Below are 15898 nucleotides of genomic sequence, written 5' to 3' on the forward strand. Positions count from 1 at the left end.
GATATATTCCTCATAAAGTAAAACAGCATTTGTGTTATGTACCTATGCCCTCCAAGCCTAGAACAACTACAGAAACCATAATATATGGCTACTAACACTATGTTAAATTTCAGATCTCCAACTCTCTCACCTTTTGAAAGTGCTATATGTCTTAAATATATCCAAAACCCTTATTAACAGACTTAAACCCTGAATCTCAATGAAGGTACTTGGCATAGTGCAACGGCAAGCATAGGAATGCTTGAAATAAATTTCCATAAATATGAAGCAAGTCTGTCAATAAATTTCTCTCTGATTAAATAAAGGGCTAGATAAACATAAACATGAAAATTATAAATTATGTTTTAATTTTTCTTACCCATTATAATTGTCATATAGCAGGATGAAGTTTATAAATTGTGATTTTTATCTCAGCTAATCTAATATTGCTTCACAATTAAATAGAAAGAAATTGCATCTTCTTTTTTTTTTTGGTGCAAAACAGATCTGCTTTTATTTTTTTTTATTATTTTTTTTTTATTATACTTTAAGTTCTAGGGTACATGTGCATAACGTGCAGGTTTGTTACATATGTATACTTATGCCATGTTGGTGTGCTGCACCCATCAACTCGTCAGCACCCATCAATTCATCATTTAAATCATGTATAACTCCTCAATGCAATCCCTCCCTCCTCCCCCTCCCCATGATAGGCCCCAGTATGTGATGTTCCCCTTCCCCAGTCCAAGTGATCCCATTGTTCAGTTTCCACCTATGAGTGAGAACATGCGGTGTTTGGTTTTCTCTTCTTGTGATAGTTTGCTAAGAATGATGGTTTCCAGCTGCATCCATGTCCCTACAAAGGACGCAAACTCATCCTTTTTTATGGCTGCATAGTATTCCATGGTGTATATATGCCACATTTTCTTAATCCACTCTGTCACAGATGGACATTTGGGTTGATTCCAAGTCTTTGCTATTGTGAATAGTGCCGCAATAAACATACGTGTGCATGTGTCTTTGTAGTAGAGTAATTTATAATCCTTTGGGTATATACCCAGTAGTGGGATGGCTGGGTCATATGGTACATCTAGTTCTAGATCCTTGAGGAATAGTCATACTGTTTTCCATAATGGTTGAACTAGTTTACAATCCCACCAACAGTGTAAAAGTGTTCCTATTTCTCCACATCCTCTCCAACACCTGTTGTTTCCTGACTTCTTAATGATTGCCATTCTAACTGGTGTGAGATGGTATCTCATTGTGGTTTTGATTTGCATTTCTCTGATGGCCAGTGATGATGAGCATTTTTTCATGTGTCTGTTGGCTGTATGGATGTCTTCTTTTGAGAAATGTCTGTTCATATCCTTTCCCCACTTTTTGATGGGGTTGTTTGTTTTTTTCTTGTATATTTGTTTGAGTTCTTTGTAGATTCTGGATATTAGCCCTTTGTCAGATGAGTAGGTTGCAAAAATTTTCTCCCATTCTGTAGGTTGCCTGTTCACTCTGATGGTAGTTTCTTTTGCTGTGCAGAAGCTCTTTAGTTTAATGAGATCCCATTTGTCGATTTTGGCTTTTGTTGCCGTTGCTTTTGGTGTTTTAGACATGAAGTCCTTGCCCATGCCTATGTCCTGAATGGTACTACCTAGATTTTCTTCTAGGATTTTTATGGTATTAGGTCTAACATTTAAGTCTCTAATCCATCTTGAATTAATCTTCGTATAAGGAGTAAGGAAAGGATCCAGTTTCAGCTTTCTACTTATGGCTAGCCAATTTTCCCAGCACCATTTATTAAATAGGGAATCCTTTCCCCATTTCTTGTTTCTCTCAGGTTTATCAAAGATCAGATGGCTGTAGATGTGTGGTGTTATTTCTGAGGACTCTGTTCTGTTCCATTGGTCTATATCTCTGTTGTGGTACCAGTACCATGCTGTTTTGGTTACTGTAGCCTTGTAGTATAGTTTGAAGTCAGGTAGCATGAGGCCTCCAGCTTTGTCCTTTTGACTTAGGATTGTCTTGGCAATGCGGGCTCTTTTTTGGTTCCATATGAACTTTAAAGCAGTTTTTTCCAATTCTGTGAAGAAAGTCATTGGTAGCTTGATGGGGATGGCATTGAATCTATAAATAACCTTGGGCAGTATGGCCATTTTCACGATATTGATTCTTCCTATCCATGAGCATGGTATGTTCTTCCATTTGTTTGTGTCCTCTTTGATTTCACTGAGCAGTGGTTTGTAGTTCTCCTTGAAGAGGTCCTTTACATCCCTTGTAAGCTGGATTCCTAGGTATTTGATTCTCTTTGAAGCAATTGTGAATGGAAGTTCATTCCTGATTTGGCTCTCTGCTTGTCTGTTACTGGTGTATAAGAATGCTTGTGATTTTTGCACATTAATTTTGTATCCTGAGACTTTGCTGAAGTGGCTTATCAGCTTAAGGAGATTTTGGGCTGAGACGATGGGGTTTTCTAAATATACAATCATGTCATCTGCAAACAGGGACAATTTGACTTCTTCTTTTCCTAACTGGATACCCTTGATTTCTTTCTCTTGCCTGATTGCCCTAGCCAGAACTTCCAACACTATGTTGAATAGGAGTGGTGAGAGAGGGCATCCCTGTCTTGTGCCAGTTTTCAAAGGGAATTTTTCCAGTTTTTGCCCATTCAGTATGATATTAGCTGTGGGTTTGTCATAAATAGCTCTTATTATTTTGAGGTACGTTCCATCAATACCGAATTTATTGAGCGTTTTTAGCATAAAGGGCTGTTGAATTTTGTCAAAAGCCTTTTCTGCATCTATTGAGATAATCATGTGGTTCTTGTCTTTGGTTCTGTTTATATGCTGGATTACGTTTATTGATTTGCGAATGTTGAACCAGCCTTGCATCCCAGGGATGAAGCCCACTTGATCATGGTGGATAAGCTTTTTGATGTGCTGCTGAATCCGGTTTCCCAGTATTTTATTGAGAATTTTTGCATCGATGTTCATCAGGGATATTGGTCTAAAATTCTCTTTTTTTGTTGTGTCTCTGCCAGGCTTTGGTATCAGGATGATGTTGGCCTCATAAAATGAGTTAGGGAGGATTCCCTCTTTTTCAATTGATTGGAATAGTTTCAGAAGGGATGGTACCAGCTCCTCCTTGTACCTCTGGTAGAATTCAGCTGTGAATCCATCTGGTCCTGGACTTTTTTTCATGGGTAGGCTATTAATTGTTGCCTCAATTTGAGAGCCTGCTATTGGTCTATTCAGGGATTCAACTTCTTCCTGGTTTAGTCTTGGGAGAGTGTAAGTGTCCAGGAAATTATCCATTTCTTCTAGATTTTCTAGTTGATTTGCATAGAGGCATTTATAGTATTCTCTGATGGTAGTTTGTATTTCTGTGGGGTCGGTGGTGATATCCCCTTTATCATTTTTTATTGCGTCTATTTGATTCCTCTCTCTTTTCTTCTTTATTAGTCTTGCTAGCGGTCTGTCAATTTTGTTGATCTTTTCAAAAACCAACTCCTGGATTCATTGATTTTTTGGAGGGTTTTTTTGTCTCTATCTCCTTCAGTTCTGCTCTGATCTTAGTTATTTCTTGCCTTCTGCTAGCTTTTGAATGTGTTTGCTCTTGCCTCTCTAGTTCTTTTAATTGTGATGTTAGAGTGTCAATTTTAGATCTTTCCTGCTTTCTCTTGTGGGCATTTAGTGCTATAAATTTCCCTCTACACACTGCTTTAAATGTGTCCCAGAGATTCTGGTATGTTGTATCTTGGTTCTCATTGGTTTCAAAGAACATCTTTATTTCTGCTTTCATTTCGTTATGTACCCAGTAGTCATTCAGGAGCAGGATGTTCAGTTTCCATGTAGTTGAGTGGTTTTGATTGAGTTTCTTAGTCCTGAGTTCTAGTTTGTTTGCACTGTGGTCTGAGAGACAGTTTGTTATAATTTCTGTTCTTTTACATTTGCTGAGGAGTGCTTTACTTCCAATTATGTGGTCAATTTTGGAATAAGTGAGATGTGGTGCTGAGAAGAATGTACATTCTGTTGATTTGGGGTGGAGAGTTCTATAGATGTCTATTAGGTCCGCTTGGTGCAGAGATGAGTTCAATTCCTGGATATCCTTGTTAACTTTCTGTCTCGTTGATCTGTCTAATGTTGACAGTGGAGTGTTGAAGTCTCCCATTATTATTGTATGGGAGTCTAAGTCTCTTTGTAGGTCTCTAAGGACTTGCTTTATGAATCTGGGTGCTCCTGTATTGAGTGTATATATATTTAGGAGAGTTAGCTCTTCCTGTTGAATTGATCCCTTTACCATTATGTAATGGCCTTCTTTGTCTCTTTTGATCTTTGAGGTTTAAAGTCTGTTTTATCAGAGACTAGGATTGCAACCCCTGCTTTTTTTTGTTCTCCATTTGCTTGGTAGATCTTCCTCCATCCCTTTATTTTGAGCCTATGTATGTCTCTGCATGTGAGATGGGTCTCCTGAATACAGCAGACTGATGGGTCTTGACTCTTTATCCAGTTTGCCAGTCTGTGTCTTTTAATTGGATCATTCAGTCCATTTACATTTAAGGTTAATATTGTTATGTGTGAACTTGATCCTGTCATTATGATATTAACTGGTTATTTTGCTCGTTAGTTGATGCAGTTTCTTCCTAGCCTCGATGGTCTTTACATTTTGGCATGTTTTTGCAATGGCTGGTACCGGTTGTTCCTTTCCATGTTTAGGGCTTCCTTCAGGGTCTCTTGTAAGGCAGGCCTGGTGGTGACAAAATCTCTAAGCATTTGCTTATCTGTAAAGGATTTTCTTTCTCCTTCACTGATGAAACTTAGTTTGGCTGGATATGAAATTCTGGGTTGAAAATTCTTTTCTTTAAGAATGTTGAATATTGGCCCCCACTCTCTTCTGGCTTGTAGAGTTTCTGCCGAGAGATCTGCTGTTAGTCTGATGGGCTTCCCTTTGTGGGTAACCCGACCTTTCTCTCTGGCTGCCCTCAAGATTTTTTCCTTCATTTCAACTTTGTTGAATCTGGCAATTATGTGTCTTGGAGTTGCTCTTCTGGAGGAGTATCTTTGTGGCGTTCTCTGTATTTCCTGAATTTGAATGTTGGCCTGCCCTACTAGGTTGGGGAAGTTCTCCTGGATGATATGCTGAAGAGTGTTTTCCAACTTGGTTCCATTTTCTCCCTCACTTTCAGGCACCCCAATCAGACGTAGATTTGGTCTTTTTACATAATCCCATACTTCTTGCAGGCTTTGTTCATTTCTTTTTCTTCTTTTTTCTTTTGGTTTTCTCTTCTCGCTTCATTTCATTCATTTGATCCTCAATCGCTGATACTCTTTCTTCCAGTTGATCGAGTCGGTTACTGAAGCTTGTGCATTTGTCACGTATTTCTCGTGTCATGGTTTTCATCTCTGTCATTTCGTTTATGATCTTCTCTGCATTAATTAGTCTAGCTGTCAATTCTTCCACTCTTTTTTCAAGATTTTTGGTTTCTTTGCGCTGGGTACGTAATTCCTCCTTTAGCTCTGAGAAGTTTGATGGACTGAAGCCTTCTTCTCTCATCTCGTCAAAGTCATTCTCTGACCAGCTTTGATCCGTTGCTGGTGATGGGCTGCGCTCCTTTGCAGGGGGAGATGCGCTCTTATTTTTTGAATTTCCAGCTTTTCTGCCCTGCTTCTTCCCCATCTTTGTGGTTTTATCTGTCTCTAGTCTTTGATGATGGTGACGTACTGATGGGGTTTTGGTATAGGTGTCCTTCCTGTTTGATAGTTTTCCGTCTGACAGTCAGAAGGACTGTCTGTTGGTCTGTTGGAGATTGCTTGAGGTCCACTCCAGACCCTGTTTGCCTGGGTATCAGCAGCAGAGGTTGCCGAAGATAGAATATTGCTGAACAGCGAGTGTACCTGTCTGATTCTTCCTTTGGAATTTTCCTCTCAGGGGTGACTGCACCCTGTGAGGTGTGGGGTGTCAGACTGCCCCTAGTGGGGGATGTCTCCCAGCTAGGCTACTCAGGGGTCAGGGACCCACCTGAGCAGGCAGTCTGTCCGTTCTCGGATCTCAACCTCCGCGTTGGGAGATCCACGGCTCTCCCCAAAGCTGTCAGACAGAGTCGTTCGCGTCTGCACCGGCCCCCGCTGCTTTCCCTATTGGACTTCAGCTGTGGGCTGTCCCCAGAGGTGGAGTCTACAGTGACAGGCAGGCTTCCTTGAGCTGCTGTGAGCTCCACCCAGTTCGAGCTTCCCAGCGGCTTTGTTTACCTACTTAAGCCACAGCAATGGCGGGCGCCCCTCCCCCAGCCTCGCTGCTGCCTTGCAGATAGATCGCCGCAGACTGCTGAGTTAGCAGTGAGGGAGGCTCCGTGGGCGTGGGACCCTCCCGGCCAGGTGTGGGATATATTCTCCTGGTGTGCCTGTTTCCTTAAAGCGCAGTATTGGGGTGGGAGTTACCCGATTTTCCAGGTGTTGTGTGTCTCAGTTCCCCTGGCTAGGAAAACGGATTTCCTTCCCCCTTGCGCTTCCAGGTGAGGCGATGCCTCACCCTGCTTCAGCTCTCGCTGGTCAGGCTGCAGCAACTGACCAGCACCGATTGTCTGGCACTCCCTAGTGAGATGACCCCAGTACCTCAGTTGAAAATGCAGAAATCACCAGTCTTCTGTGTCGCTCGCGCTGGGAGTTGGAGACTGGAGCTGTTCCTATTCGGCCATCTTGCTCCGCCCCTCAGAAATTGCATCTTCTAAACACAAAGTCTAGAATCAATTTAATCAATTATTTTGCATAGGATCATTTGTATTATTAATTTCAATATTTAAGTGTGATAAATGATAATATATCCATATATAAAAACATAGACATGTTTGCTTTTCAAAAGACAGAAGCAGAATGTCTAATTCTATTGTTAGAGTGGTTGTTAGATTATTAACTGGTCTTTGTTTCATTATGCATGTTCAAGGGGTATAGAAATATTTGGGTGAAGTGTTTCTTTGTAGTTGAGAAAATTATCTGTGATGCTCAATGAGAAATGGCCTTCAAAACAATAGGTTCAGATTACAGGGAGCTTCTTGACTGATGGGAAGATTAGTCTTTTACCTTAGAAAAGGATAATAGCCTAGATTTCTGTTATTATTCCCCATGAATGATGGATCAGTTAGTCTCCCAGCCTGCTTTCCTCTTGCAGTTCCATGAGAGGTATAACTTGTTGTTTGCTCACCTGCTCAGGCATGCAGAAAATACCTGGATTTTTTCTGCTACATGTTCAGGGAGGCTTATTTCCACAAACTAAAGTCAGGTGCAGGGGTAGGAGTCCTCTGCTCACCACATGTGGCTGACTGCCACTGTTACTCCTTGAGACTGTCATCACAGCACTTACTACTGTTACTGCTTGGAACCATCATTACAAGACTGAATGAAGGAGCGAACGTAGAAATGAAAACTTAAGACAAAAGAAACTGCTTTAAGGAAAGGGCCAGGGGAGGAAGAAGAGAGCTCCCTGCTTCTAGTGAGCAAAGGCAACCGCCAAGCTTCTATAGCCTTTCGTATTTATTGGGTAATAAGAGCAGGTCGGCTGCTGAATTGATCACAGGTTCATATTGTTACTGACAGGCTTCAATTATGCCTAATCATAAGAAACATTTGTGGCTGGATTGTGACTGTCCTCAGCAGTCCTTCTGGGTGGCATACACAATTTGTCAGTTTGACAACATTCTGCATTTATGAGAAACAGTTTGTGGCTTACTCACATAGCCTTCAGTGGTATACCGATTTGATCACAACCCTCATTCTTTCGGCCTCCAACAACCAACCATTACTCTGTTCTCTGGATGAAAAGAGGAATGAAAGAGGCAACAATAAATGACATCCAAAGAAATGTTAAGCATTTCTGTTCATTTCAAACTATACTTATGTTGTTCATTAGAAAGAAAGTGAAGGGAACTTGTTAACTTAAATATTCAGAACCAAACGAGTTTGTCAGCTAGCATTATAGCAATACAAGCTCTCTCCTCTTAGCCAGAGGAAAATGATGCCTAACTCAAAGAGGAGAATCAATAGCCATTATTAAAGAATTCTACTTTATGTGTAATTATAAGCTGTTTTTACAAATTACTCTACCTATTGTTTGATCATTTTTAAGTAATAAATGAAAGTGTCACCTTTAGTATGACTGAAGAAAAATGTCCTGTAATATAATTTTATTTTTCTGTTGTACCTTTTTTCCTAGACGTGTGCCACCACTATTGTGTGAATTCTGAATCATGTACCATTGGGGATGATGGAAGTGTTGAATGTGTCTGTCCAACACGCTATGAAGGACCAAAATGTGAGGTTGACAAGTGTGTAAGGTGCCATGGGGGGCACTGCATTATAAATAAAGACAGTGAAGATATACTTTGCAAGTAAGTGAATATCCAGCTTAATTTATAAAAGCATTTGGGCCCCAATGGACATTGCAATTCAGTAATAAATTTTAAAAACTTTGTAGATAGTTTTTATTCTAAAATTCTGTATTGTGCCCATTGCAGTTTTAATGACTAGAGAATAAATCTAGTTCATTTTAATTTAACCTGAACTTACTCAACATCTATTGTGAATATCTGGGAATTATGAAAATCTATTATGTAATAAGATGGTCATATTATTCTCTGTACCAAATATTCCTAAGCAAGAAATGCTGGCATTCAGCGTACTTCCAAAAACTACATGTAATATTATTCAATTAGATTAGCTCAGGCTTTTAATTGTTTCATCATTGTTATTGGCAGTAAGTAGGTTTGTTTTTCTGTTGTGAATTGATTTGTCAAAGGAGGAGCAAAAGACCTGTCTAATGAAAACACACATTGATCCTTTTTTTTTTTTAATCTGACTTTGAACATTATGATCTAAAGCAAACAGAAGGAATAATGTGTTCTGGGAAGTAACTAAAACAAAAATCTTCGAAGTTGACTTTCATTGCACTGCCTTTTACCCTTTGGCTTTAAGATTAAATGAATGGAGAACAGAACATCGTGGCTAAAGGGTGGTGCTATTCAGTTTCTATTGTGAAACAAGTCTATGCCACTGAGGTTAGAGATCAATCCTCACTCCAGACCTCTTTTAACAGCTTTTTAAAGGAAGGGCTTATAAAGGACTGGACTCTATCACTTGCCTTGCTTGGGAGTATAATAAATAAGAATATGAGATAGGAAAGCATGCCATAAAGTGTCCATGTCACAGCTTCCACTGAGAGCTCACCAAGGGTGCTGGATGAGTTATGTTGCTCTGCCAAACAAGACCCAATAAAATTTTATTGAAAACAACATCAACTTTTAAAATTTACTCTCATTTTAGAATTTACTCTAAATATGATTTGTATTATCATTATGAATGACATTTACACAAACCTGCAAAATTGGGATATTTGAAAGTACATTTTTTAGTAAAGTAATTGAAAATATGATTGATATATAAATATCTGCCTTGGATAAGTACATAAAAGTGAAACACACTTTCATATAAACTATCCAGATCATGTTTCCTCATAAAGTTCATTTGTGCTTTGTGATGAAACTGTAACATGACAGAACTGTATTTCAATTAGTGAGTGTACATTGTTCTCTATGTCCTGTGCACCACATCAGGATAAGCTACGGAATCTTCTTTACAATTCTATTCCACTTACCCCAGAGATCATGGGCTATCATATGAAAAATGGCGTGAGCCAAAGTTTCCTATTCATTTTACCTTGGAAAAGCTCATGTGAATGTGCAGAGCCTCTTCCCTTTATATAAGGAAGAAAGGGCAGAGCTCAGGGCCCCTCAGTATCACTTGCTATCCAGTCAAAAATGCCTTCTCCTAAACAGAAACACCAGATTCTCACAATGAGCAGGGTATTGAGGTGCAGCATAAGAGTTTGTGTTTTTTAAATGGTCTTTTTGGAAATGTATATGTAAGAATGGATAAATAACAATTGCTAACAATGAGGAGATAGTGGAACTTTTAAAATAGGGAGTATAGTAATACTTGATTTATTAAACAGGCTATATAACACTTGAACATGACAATACAAACATAATTCTTTGGATTTTCTGAAATGTGTTAGAAGATTAAAGTTCGTTTTTATTTCTATGATACTTTTCACATTAGCATTAAAATGAAGTTACGGTGCTGTTGGAATTTCTGTTTCATAGGTAAAGAACAGATAGTAAAACAAAATTGCAATAAAATTAATCATTTTTACTTAATTAGGAAAATTCAAGCCATCAAGTATATTTGTGATTACAAATAGGCAGTTGTGTTTCTAATGAACAGCCTATGAACTGGTAAGTAGAACAGGTACTCTATCAAGTATAGGGAGTATAATCTTTAAAATAGAGCCAATTGCATATTTTTCTCTTTTCAGGAAATCAAAGTGAATACTGGTGAAGAAAGACTTGATCATAATCTTGAATAACCTAAATTATGTCTTTTTGATGAGCATTGTCATGGGAATTATTTGTGTGGACTGAATAACTAGTAATTAACTTTTGGAAAATGATACATTACATATTCTGTGTGTGTGTGTGTGTATGTGTGTGCATGTGTGCTGAATGCCTCTAAAAAGAAAATTATTATGAAATATGAGCTGCACTCTGATGTATTGTAATGATTTAAACTATTTGTATTTCACGTTTAAAATGTCTACAAATTTCTATCTTCAATTTAGGATTCAAACAAAAACTTTAGAAGGAAAAAGAAGCAACATATTCTGTATCCATTGGAAGCAGAAGTTTCAAAGCAATCAATTAGTTTTTTTTTTTTTTGTCTCTTTTAGATGAGATTTGTTATACAGTTATCTTTTTTTTTGTAGACGATCATTTAATGTATAATGAGCTAATTTTCCCTTTTGAGGCAGTTCTTTTGATAAAAGAAGAAACTAATTTTTGACAAGTAAAAGTCCCTTAGATGCACTTAGTCTATCAGACACCAATACCACTGATTGCTATCCATATTAGGGTGCCTCTATAGGTTATAAAGGATGGGATGGTCTGTACAAACTTGAGACCACCCTCCCCCACTTCTCTATGTCTTGTTCTGTTTCCCTATATCTTTATTTCACATCTTGTACATAGTTACACTGCTCACTGCTTCTGTTTACCTTGAAAAGAAATGTGATTTCACAATCTAAGCTTTTCAGAAATATCTTCAGATTAAATACCATTGAATGTTAAAAGCAGTTGAGGGAATTTCCAGTAGCTGCACAACCCACATGAGGTCAAATAAACATGCACAGAATAAATGAACTACATGCCAACCAATTATTTTTAGGCATCTCACCTATCATTAGAAATCACCCTATGACAGACGTACTACAACAGATATCCATCATGGAGAGGATCAAAGTGATCAAGCGATATTGTAGCCGGATTATTTTGTCAAGGTTATGTCCAGATGCACTGTGATACCATTGATTGTTTCATAGCAGCTAATACTGACATGACCACATATTCAGAATTGCCAGCATGATCTCCTGTTAATTCTGGTTTTGACCCACAGAGTAGGTCCCTGGATAATTTCAAATGTTGATGCACATTTCTGCATTCACTCAACAGTTTTCACTGTCCAATCTAATTGTTTGAGTATTTATTTAAAAAATGTAACATGGCAAGTAAAAAATATCTGTATTTTTCCCAGTATTATTATGTTTATTTTTACGATGTAGCAGTAGTTATTTATTCTTGTCCCTAACATGCAATGTGACTTTAAACTTAGAAACATTTTGGTAAGTTTTTCAAGAAAGCCTGTCTCATTACTTTGTTGCCATATTGCACATTGCCCCTATAATATAACTGTTTTTTTAGTTGTTGTTGTTGTTATGAACTACTCCATGTTTTTTATGTTAGAATAAAAATAGTTCAACATTAGTTACAATACATATTCAAAGAGAAACAGTGGAATAAGAATGGCTACAGGATAACCCTCCACTTTCTTCTGAAAAGTGGGGTCTAAAAGTCCTAGCATTCTTTGAAACAGATTTTCCACTTTAGAAGAAAAGCTAAAGCACTTCTTTCCAGAGTACTTGATCATGTAGTTTATCATTCACACAGACATCACCAAACCCTACTTACATGAAAAAGGAACAAGATATTGATGCTAATGTCCCCTGGAAGTGTAAATGATAGACATTAGAGTATATTTTTTCACGCAAATGTTTATATTAAATGAACTGGTTGAAAATTTGAAAATTATCAGAAGGAAAATTTTATGGCATCATTCTAACTTAAATAAAAACTGCCTCTAGTGAGTCAAGTCAGATGTCCTGAACACTTCCTTTTAACCAGCCACTCCATCTCTCCTATATGATGAATATTCTCATCCACAGAGAGTTTATGTCAGTTTTCAGCAATAATGTTGGCAATAACAACAAAATTTTTTTCTTTTTTGTTGCAGCTGCACTAATGGAAAGATTGCCTCTAGCTGTCAGTTATGTGATGGCTACTGTTACAATGGTGGCACATGCCAGCTGGACCCCGAGACAAATGTACCTGTGTGTCTGTGAGTATTTAATCAAGTCATGGACATTTTATAATAAGCCTTTGTATGTACATGAAATCCCCGTTCTATTATTCTCCTTTCCTGGGGTAATTTTAAATGAGTGTTTCATGGACATCTCTGATCAAGTATTGTCCCTCATCAGCTCATGTGCTGCAGAATCTCCTCTTTCATCAAATTGCTAATGATTTCATGAGGAAGAGCTCATTCTGTTCTTAGCATCATACCATTTCAGACATGCATAGACCTTTGAACTTGGAAATGCCAGAGAAAATTGTAATAATTCTATTGACCTTATTCTCATATGTGAAGCCCAGAGATAATCATCTTTTATGAATCCTTTGGTACTTATGGCCATTTTTTTCAAAAGAATTTGTAATATTCTTTCAAATGTATAATGCTATTTGATGTTTATATGAGACTTAGACTGTTTTATTATGTAAACCTATTAAGCCCCTGGCTCCTTTAGAATAACTTGAGTGTCTGGGTTTCTCAACACCTAGGAAAAATATTGGGTATATCCATAGTGCTCCTGAGAAAATCTGGAATTTAATATTTTCCCCCCTCCATGATCTGATTATCCAGAGTGGACAATTTAAAATAAAATCATTCAGATTACATGGTCACTGTTGGGAGTTTCATCACTGTTTGACTGGAAGGACGATGCCCACGTATAACCCACATCTGCATCCCGCTCCCGACCTTGTCAGAGTAGCATGTGATGAGTGTGTTTGAGAGAGAAGTGAGCATATCTGGGAACCTTTCATTCAAATGTTATTATCTCTGTATGAAATGAATTTAAAACATATTTAGCAACAAAAAATCAGACGCTTTATTTAGCTGTATTTTACTGAAATTCTGCAGATGCTCTGTGGGGTTTAAAAGTCAGCGCTGTGACCAGAAAGAGAACCCTTGTGATCACTACTGTCAGAATGAGGGGATTTGCACTTTAACTGCGTTTAATGAGCCGAGATGCAAGTAGGTTTAACCTTCCACTTACCGCTGCGCTTCGTGTGACATCATTTCAGGCCACAGTTCATTGGTTTAAATCATGAACATCCACATGCATTTCACAGAGTATACTTAATCTCGGGGCTCATCTGTGTCATACACACTTAACCTTTGCTTCACTCACCAACAAGTATGTGCACCACAGACTGCTAGAGTGTCTAGAAATATAATACATGTAAAAGCTTGTGGAACTGTTTAATAAAAATACATTTGCTAGAAAAGAGTAGCTTTTAATTAGAGAAGTACAGAAGCAGGTGTTTTAAGACTATTTCTGTATGCTGTATTTGAAATGCTAATTTTTATTTAGTAACTGACTTTTTATTTCAAACACAGATGAAGCGCTATATTTTATTTTCCAAAATTTTACTGAGAACTGCCCTACCTTCATCAGTAAGACCCTCTTTACAGATGAAAAGTCTTAGAGTAAGACCTTTTTTACAGTCTGAAAAATTTCCAGAAACTTTGTTTCTTAATAGTTTAAATCATTCTTTCTTGATTCAGTTTGTAGTGTTTTGAACACATATGCAAAGTAAACTCATCTCCTCTGAGAAATTTCTAGGATCACCTTTGGGGTAACTGTCAATGTTCATCACAATGGAAATTATTTTTGCATTGTGCCTTTGAGCTTTAGAGATCGATCACATCTGGCATATACTCCTTAATAACCAGTGTCATAATGAGTAGCCCTGATTGGAATCTGATCACTTCCAGTAATCTCAAAGTACCTAGTAGTGATTTTAAAGCACAATTGTATTAAAATTCAGATATTTTGTTACCAAAATGCTACTATTTTATTCATAATGAGTTGCTGAGACTTGAGGCAGAGGCTTGAGCTGAAGGGGTTTTGTTGTGAAGGTGATACTTGTTGGCATGTAAAGGAAAGTCTTGTAGATCACCCACAGGGACTCTACATCAAAAGGTTTGACCACACTTCAAGTAACAAGTGATTAGGGCTTGAACTTGGGCATTGCAACAAGAGAAAAGAATGAAGAGAACAATAGATTCATTAACATTTCAGAGTTAGTATATCTAAGGTTCTCCTTGGCCAAAAATTGATTCAGGTACTTATTTTATTTCTATTTTAGAATACCAGAAATGCTTCCTCTGAATCCCAGTCTTCATTTGTCCTGCCCCTGTCTCACTAATTCTGGGCAAAATATATCCATTTCAGGCCCACCTTTCCCATCCAAAAATAGGTCTCAGGATGACTCCCTATCCAGAGAATGTACCTGTGTTACCAGAACAAAAATCTCTCACAGGTGTAGCAGCCCACATTAATTTTTTTTTCCACTTTTTGCTCTTACTAAGTATCATCAAAGTCATACAATTTAAAAATAATTGGCCTATCTAACTAGGAAAAAATATATTAATTTTGGGAGTTTAAAGCAACCTCTCCTACTTTTGTGTACTTCTGTCTCTATCTCTGTATCTGGCTCTTTGGAAATGTGTGTACCTTGGTCTTCTATGCCTTAAAATCTATTCTGATGGTGGGCATAATGTGTATACAATCAACCCTCTATATCCCTACACTCCACATTTGTGGGCTCAACCAAGTGCAAATCAGAAGTATTTGGAAAGAAAAATTGTGTCCGTGCTGACCCCATACAGACTTTTTCTTTCCAAATTTTTCTGTGCAGACTTTTCCCAAGTCGTTATTCTCTAAATAATACAGTAAAACAACTATTTACATAGCATTTACATTATATTAGGTATGAAAAATAATCTGGAGATGTTACACATATAGCGGAGGGTGTGCATAGCTTATATGCAAATACGATGCCCTATTTTTTATCTGGGACTTGAGCATCCGAGGATTTTGGTATCCAAGGAAAGTCTTGGAACCAGTTCCCCACAGATACTGAAGATGACTCTACTGCATTCCTCACCCACTTAAACCATATAAGAAGCAAGGAAGAATTACACTCTGTTATTGTTTATTCATCAATTTCTTTACCAAATATTTAGTAATAATCTATAATGAGTGAGTCTCTGTAAAATTTTGAAGACAATAACAGCTAAAACTGACCTAGCAAATACTCTGTACCATGTACTGTGTTAAACCCTTTACACATTTTATGTGTGAAGATAGACTGTTAACCTTAAGTATTATTATTATCTAATTGTTATTCCGTTTTCATAGATTACAATATTAAGGTCACGCACTAGGAAGGGCTGCATGTCTGAGACACAGACCAGCCCCGTTCGATTCTAAAGTCCGTACCCTGGTTATAATTCTTACACTGCATTGCAGTCTTTATGCTGTAACAATCTCAATAGTTTTTACTGTAGAGGAACTTAAAATTCATTTTGGGAAGATGAATGGCTTTTAGAAAATTAAAATATCTTTTGATAATTATTATAATAGAAATATGACCAAAGTGCTCTGGGAAAACAATTGAATAGAGATGAATGAATGATTCCTAGTG

At 37.7% G+C, this 15898-nt stretch overlaps 1 protein-coding gene across 1 annotated transcript in view; it reads left to right on the forward strand.

Annotated features, from left to right (window-relative positions):
• LRP1B (LDL receptor related protein 1B) overlaps window positions 1-15898 on the forward strand; it is a 303637-nt gene that overhangs the window by 250714 nt on the left and 37025 nt on the right. The window contains exons 33-34 of the mRNA XM_033229413.1: window positions 8176-8350; window positions 12360-12464. Coding sequence (XP_033085304.1) covers window positions 8176-8350; window positions 12360-12464 — 280 coding nt within the window. The remainder of the gene's footprint in view (window positions 1-8175; window positions 8351-12359; window positions 12465-15898) is intronic.

This window comes from Trachypithecus francoisi, unplaced genomic scaffold (genome assembly GCF_009764315.1).
Source record: "Trachypithecus francoisi isolate TF-2019V2 unplaced genomic scaffold, Tfra_2.0 Lachesis_group13, whole genome shotgun sequence".
Lineage (NCBI taxonomy): Eukaryota > Metazoa > Chordata > Mammalia > Primates > Cercopithecidae > Trachypithecus > Trachypithecus francoisi.